Source organism: Rutidosis leptorrhynchoides, chromosome 2, assembly GCF_046630445.1.
Source record: "Rutidosis leptorrhynchoides isolate AG116_Rl617_1_P2 chromosome 2, CSIRO_AGI_Rlap_v1, whole genome shotgun sequence".
NCBI classification, from domain to species: domain Eukaryota; kingdom Viridiplantae; phylum Streptophyta; class Magnoliopsida; order Asterales; family Asteraceae; genus Rutidosis; species Rutidosis leptorrhynchoides.
In genome coordinates, this window is record NC_092334.1 from 72,046,608 (window position 1) to 72,054,182 (window position 7,575).

The following is a 7,575-nucleotide window of genomic DNA, read 5'->3' on the forward strand; positions in this document are numbered from 1 at the left end:
CAGAGTGATCCCAAACTGATTTAAAAAAAAAAAAAAAAAAATGACTTACGCCCCAAGTGTGAAATTTGACTACCACTTAACAAGCGTTAAGGATGTCAAATTTTGCCACCTTACTATAAAAAATAAATCTAATATTAGGCTGGTCTAACTATTAATGTTTGCAAAGGAGTACTGATAAATTTAACACAAAAATTAATATACTTATAATTTTTTTGTATTGATAAATTATATAGTACACAAGTTATATTAAATCTATTGATTTTAGGGTTGTGAGCCTTTGCAAAATAGTTTATGGACAAATAAGTAAAAAATTTAGAGCAACGGCGAAATGTAGACATAGTCAGAGAGGGTGGCTCGTCTTATTTGAATCTTTAAAGTTCCGCCCGCCCGATGGTTGATTCTGAGGGGAAAATGTATGAAACGTGTGGCTCCTATTCGACGGTAACCGGTGAGGGTAGTAGTGGTACAAGTCTACATATAACCTAAGCGTCATACATCACGCTATCATCATGGTCACACCCTCTGTGTCCCTCTAATATTTATCATTTTCACCCCTCACTATCTAAAGTTTTAGTTGTCACTTTTTAAACTAACATCTTCAATTAGATGTATTGTATTTTCCCCCCCTAAATTGATCTCTACAGAATAAAAAAATAATCATACACAATCAGTTATGTTTTAAGGTGTAAGGTGTTGTAAATACAACAACGTAATGGATAATTAGTTGTGTATGAAAAATATTTAGTTGTGTACAAATTTAATACTTTTAAATTTAACTATAGGAGTCTATATATTTGTTAGGATTAAAAGTTTTTTTACTGTAAAGATATCTAATTACTTTTTAAATATAATTAGTTTAATAAATAATTTAGGACACTTTTGATTTTAATCATAGATCATAGATTCGCCATTACGCCAACTAGTAACCATAAGACTAAGATCTTATATAAGTATAATAGTAGTAGATATTACCAATATAACTAATAGACAAAATTTGTCTTATTTATTATGAATAGTACTACTTAATTTTTTATTTTTTACAAACCAACCCCATAACTTTCATTAAAATATAAATCGAACCCCCTACTTTATACACATATTATAAATTATTATTTATCCCATCACTAACACCAAAAACGCTTTACCGGCTTCTACACTGCACTCAAACAGTAGGACCCACATAGGGCACTACCGTGCTACATTTTTTTTTGTCTCCAACGATAAAAGAAGCAACTTTCTTAAAAGGAACAACCCTTCAATGCTACCAAAAGATGCCGAAAAATATTTTTTTTTTACAAAATAGATCAACTAACTTTAACGCTAAAAGAACAACTTTCACAAAAGGAACAACCCTTCAATGTTAGATGTCGAATTTTTTTTTTTTACAAAATAGATCCACAAAAGGAAAGACGTTTTTTTAACTCGTATTCAAAACGGAGCCCCCGGTGCGAAGCGATGGCTCCACAACTAGTTAGATACATTTATAATTTACAATATCTGTTTTATTGAATCTAATTAGTAACGAATCTTTTTAAGAACTTTATGAAAATGTTTAGACTCTTTATTTATATTGAAACAACACAATAAACAAAATTAGTTACAAAAGTAAAAATCCTTCAACTTTGAAATTTACTCGCCAAGATAAAACGTATATGAAGTAATCGAACGTTTGAGGACTGAAGTGATCATAATTTTTTATTCAAGGGTTATATTTTAACTCACCATTAATCAAAAGGGGTTTATACAAAACTATGAAAATAGTACAATCAAGTTTGAACAACACGTAACTTACACCTTTAATACTCCCCTTATCTCCTGACACCTGTCCTCGTTAAACATCAACGGCCAAGATCATCAAACTTGTCTTCCACGCCACCCGTTTCCCGCCACTTCACCGGCGACGATTTTCTACATGAGAAAAATATATTCTCATTATTTTCAAAATATTCCACAAAAAACAAAAATACCGTATTTAATTTTTTAATTATTTATCAAATCTAAAATACTCAATAAATGTGAAATTCCCATTTTACCCTTGCCCGTGATCTAGATTCTTTCTAGATACGCAGGACTCTTTAGTCAACTAACAGTCGACAATATTTCCCATTCGTACACGAGCCAAAATTTAATTATTATTTAATTAATTAATTAATAATTAAATTAAATAAAAAATAAGAAAAATTCTTGATTCGAGATCGAGGAGATCTAAAATTAAAAATAATCAAACAAACAAATATTTCTATAGAGAGAGAAAATTTACCGAAATGGAAAAAGTGAAGAAAGAATATAATTCATATCACATTCATATTCATACACACATATCTCATTTATGAAATTATTTAGGGTTTCAGATTCTCTTTGATTTCATCTTCAGTATTTCCAAAAATAAAATAACTTATTGATCATCATCATCATTATCATCTACAAACGTATGAATTTTTGACTTTTCATCGTTACTGATAATCGGTTATATCATCGTTGATTGCAAATCAGTTTTTTAAAATATACAATTTCTTAATTGTGATGTTTTGAACATCGTTTTGTGTTTAATTTACTTTATATATTTTGAAAAAATAAAACAGAACACAGGCAGAGCTCAGAGGGATACTGTGTGAGCGATTTTAATTTAAATTTGAATCTGTATTTTAAATTTATAAATTTATAATTTATTTCTGTATTGTCTATATATTCTATATATATTGGTATGCCGGATAATCGGCGTGTTCAGAGGAACGGTGGCGTTGCTAATTCTTCTTCAAATCCATCTGTTCATAACATCGAAGGTACAATTGTGTATGAACACTTATTATGTTGTAATTGATAATTTTGTATTTAAATATCTCTGTTAGTGATTTATTGATGCTTAATTTAGAAGCAACTTATTAGTTTGAAGAATTGATCATGGTATAACCGTTTACTTAATTTACATATTTATATATTTTTTTATTTTGTTCTGTGAAAATTTGATTAATATGTTGATAATTTTAAATATTTTGTATCTTGTTATAATTTTATAATTTATTTATTTATTTATTTTGGAATTATAGAAGCTGTAAGGAGATTGAGAATTCAGACGGATGGAAATGAAGATGGGACTGCAGTTGATGGTTCAGTGGCGTTTCCGGATCGACCCGGTGAACCGGATTGTATATTTTATTTAAGGACTGGGATGTGTGGCTATGGAAATAGTTGTAGGTTTAATCATCCAACCCACATTGGGCAGGTAAACAAAAGAAGCATTGTTAAAAAACCAGTTTTTAGTTTAGCCTTCGTTCATAAATTGTACAGAGTAATTCTGATAAAATAAAATAATTTATAAGTCTTATATCTTATATAATTATATAGTAATAGTAATGAAAACTGGTAAGTCTACTCATTTTATTTACTTAAAGCTCATTTTTTGTGTGGCTTGAGTTTGATACTTTGATGTATAGATTTTGTAACCTGATCAATTCATATAGGGAAATCAATATGGAGGTGAGCTTCCAGAAAGAGTTGGAGAGCCAGATTGTGTGGTAAGTTTCTTATACTTTTGACATGTTAATCTGGTCAAGATGTTTGCATTATCTTATAAAAGATGGGTCCTCTATAAGCCCGTTTACGGACTTCGAATGCAGTTTTAAACATAAAATAAGAGCTACTTGAATATATCTTTTGATACTGCACTTTGCGCTTCATGGGAATAACTATTGAGATTCCTTGAAACCTAAACCAAATGAGAAGTATTTCTTTGTGGGGTGTTTGTATGTGACCTCCAAAAGTGATGACTGCGTTGTCGAATGATCAGAATATGCCTTCTAATTACAAGAAAGTGATTCAAGTAGGGAAATGTTTGGGGGATGTTTGTGAGATATTTGGTAACTTCAAAACTCAAAAGAAATTTTGTTTCTTGCTTTTCAAAATCTGGTTAATTTGGCTTAAAAGCAGATTTTTTAAGCAACATGGTCGCTGATTGTCTTAGTATTGTTACGTTGCTATTGGGTTTGTAGAGACCTTAGTGTTATATATGGTACTCTTTGTTTGTATGGTTCTGTGTGTACGCTGAAAACTAGGTCGCAATTGGGTGTAGATGGTTTGATTTTACTCGGTTATCTGCAACACTAAGACATTATTTTTATGCTGTTAAATGGTCATGAAACCTTAAGCTCTTTTTTGTTAATGACATATCTTTAAACATCTTTTTGTTTCAAAAGAAAACAATAGGAGAAGTGTTGAAGGTTATCATCTGTGCTTAATTGTTGCTACTACAAAATTATTCTAGACACTGCTTGTAATTAAATTTTTTAAATTTTTCAGTACTTTATAAAGACTGGAACTTGCAAATATGGATCAACCTGCAAATACAATCATCCCCGCGACAGGAGTGGTGCTGGACCACTTGTTCTAAATATGATCGGGCTACCTATGCGACCGGTATTTATTTATCTACTTCAATATTACTAACTCAAATGTTATTTATTTATTTCTTTATTTATTCAATTATGCTTACTTGAAAGACACTGATTTAGGAAGAGAAGGCATGTGCTCATTACATACGAACTGGATCTTGTAAATTTGGAGTTGCATGCAAGTTTCATCATCCGCAGCCATCAGTTGATGGATCGATACCGTACAATAATACACCGACAATCGTACCGTCACCTGGTACTTCGACATGGTCGTTACCAAGAGCAACATATGTTTCTGATCCTATGTTACAAGCTCCTCAAAATTACTTACCGTTTCTTCTTCCTCATTCTCAAGGCGTTCAACCTGCACAACCTTGGAGCACTTACATGGTAACTTTACATAAATCTTCTAAAAGTCAGGTCAATGTCATGATAGTTGGTCTACGTCGGTCAAAAGTTGACCTTTTGAATGGCCTTGTTTTAGTATAAACGAAAATCCCAAGCCCATTTAAAAAATAGGTGGGGAAAACACCGACTTACATATTATCCCTTAAAGATAAATTAATGAATACACTGTAATTATAGAAAACATTATAAAAACCTATATATTATATAAACTAACACTACATCTTATTAGTGAATCATTTTTGTTTGAAATATTTATATATAGTATATTTTTATTTAAAAGTCAACATTGGTCAATGTCCGTCTCGACCGACTGGACCTTTGACTCTCCGTCTCGCGTACTTTCAACCTTGCTTCATATACACATTGCCAGAAATGTGTAGTTTTAGGGTGTTTGGATGTGCACTTTTTAAGTTATTACGTGACTTCGAATAATAAGCATAAGATGGTCAGCAATTCTAATTTCTAAAACAGGTCCTTGAAGATTTTTTCGAATCTGCTCTGTTTGATGGTTCAATAATGTTCAACATATTCCTGAGTATTTTACCCCTAAATAGTAAGATAATTAGATGCAGAGTTTGTTTCTTCATACATTAAAAGCTGTTTAGTGTCATGTGACATGTAGTATTAATAATCAGATGATCAAATTCATAAAGGAGAAATCAAATAATACTCCATCTTACATTCCATTAATCTTTTGAACAACACATCCCCTTAAACTCACCGTTGAGTATCTTTTTACTAACATGTTATGTTAGTGATTTAGCTTACTGTTCTTGCTCAGTTACTTTATATAGTTTAATAGTTCAGTGTCATTATGCTAGTTATTGCGATAAGCGTCTACCATTTGTTCCTTTCCATCTCTAAAAACTCTTTAATCAAGAGGTTGTGGGTTCAAGCCTCAGGAGAGGCAATATATGTGTGAATTGTATATATTATGTGGATGGATAGATTGTAGGGTTACCGTTCTAAGATAAAAACTAAAAAAATCCTACTTTTTTTTTGCTTTCACTGATCAAATTACTTTACCATAGCTGTAAAAAACGATTACGATATTGTGGATCTTTTTTTATAATGAAATGAATGAATGGCTATTTTATGTGGTCTGGTGGTGTGCCTTTTGCAGGGAGGTCTTACCCCGGTAACCTCGGCTAGCATTTTTGGTGGTCATGGTTCGATTGATCAGACCTATCCAATAACATCTGGTTCTAGTCTGCTTCCTGAACGCCCTGGTGAACCAGAATGTCGCTATTTCATGAACACTGGAAACTGCAAATATGGATCAGACTGCAAGTACCATCATCCAAAGGAAAAGACTGCTCAAATGGCTGCTAGCTCACTGGGCCCACTTGGCCTTCCTCTAAGACCTGTAAGTTACTCCATTGATCTTACCACTGAGTGTCGATTTACGTATTTACTTGGATCTTAACATATGAACTGACTCAAATTGCAGGGGCAGGCAGTGTGTTCGTATTATATTCTTTATGGAATCTGCAAGTTTGGGCCAACTTGTAAATATGATCACCCTTTGGTGGGAGTGGGATATTCATATAATTATGGCATAACTGTACCTAGTATGCCAATGATCGATTCATATGCGTTATCGTATGGTGGGACCCACCAATCCTTTGCATCGTCCCCCTCCAAATCATCGAAAAATGCAGATGATGCTAAAACACCTGAAGGTTCTCGCTCGCCTTCACCTTCACCTTCACCTGAACATGATCATGAACATGGTGCTTCCCAAGACTAACCTTGAAGGCCTGCAAGTGGTTGCAACTGCTTCCGAATCTTTAGGGCCTCCGAATTTATCAATAATTAATACTGTTGTATTTAAACTGGGAGAAAGGTTTTTGTTTATTATCTGATTTTTCTTTTTTACTTTTCGGCGCAACAATTGGTTGTCACAATGATTGATTACACTTTAAAATATTGTCTGCATTCATCGTATTTCGTATGGTTGCTACTTTTTTTTGGAGGTTTTGCTGATCATTCTATGTCTTTTTAGCTTTATATAGGTTTTCATTTACTCATCCCTTCAACATGTGTTATGTGCCCTATTGTCATGAGATGTTATCATCTGCCATTCTTGATGGGCCTCTATAATACTCGGTGGATCACTTAATGCAGACTATTTAGGATGGATTTTCTTTATTGGTGTATTCGTTAGTGGGCTACCGGTTCCTTTAAGTGAACCACTCAAAATGGTCTTGGCCCAAATCTTTCATTATGTGAAGAAGATAATGGAGTAACATACAAGACAAGTTGAGGTTGAACAGATACATTTTATCTTATCTCGAATCATCTCTTTACCACTGTTGGTGAGTTAGTCTTGAATATGTTAGCCACGTTTTTGAAGTGTAAGGACGCGATTCCCTCTCAGATTGCACTTATTAAGGCATTTTAGCTTATTCATTCACTTTATCCCTTGTAAAGCCAGTTATGGACGACAAGTTATGGAAGACAAACAAGCTATAACATGTTGACTTAAGCATAATGTCTTTTGTCAACTTTATAAAACAAGTTATATGAACATGTATCTTAAGACAGAATATATTTTGTCAACTATCATATACGGTAAAACTGAACCTTTTTTATACTTACGTGTTTAAGCGCGCAAAAAACATGTATTATGATGGTGCGAGGATTACCTTGTAATCCCAGCTTCGGAACGCAAACACGCACGACTCGTTTAATGTTTTTATAGCATTTGGAGTAACATAAAATTGGTATAATGTTTAACGTTTAAAGCTTTTTTATAATAAATATATAATAAATTATA

General features: G+C 32.6%; 1 protein-coding gene across 1 annotated transcript; it reads left to right on the top strand.

The window, feature by feature from the left end:
- Window positions 1-2,286: 2,286 nt before the first annotated feature.
- Window positions 2,287-6,743, top strand: LOC139891001 (zinc finger CCCH domain-containing protein 3-like). Its single transcript, XM_071873934.1, has 7 exons — window positions 2,287-2,783; window positions 3,048-3,223; window positions 3,462-3,515; window positions 4,297-4,413; window positions 4,509-4,778; window positions 5,920-6,162; window positions 6,247-6,743. The coding sequence occupies exons 1-7, from the start codon at window positions 2,705-2,707 to the stop codon at window positions 6,544-6,546; spliced, it is 1,239 nt and encodes a 412-aa protein (XP_071730035.1). The 5' UTR covers window positions 2,287-2,704; the 3' UTR covers window positions 6,547-6,743.
- Window positions 6,744-7,575: the final 832 nt, after the last annotated feature.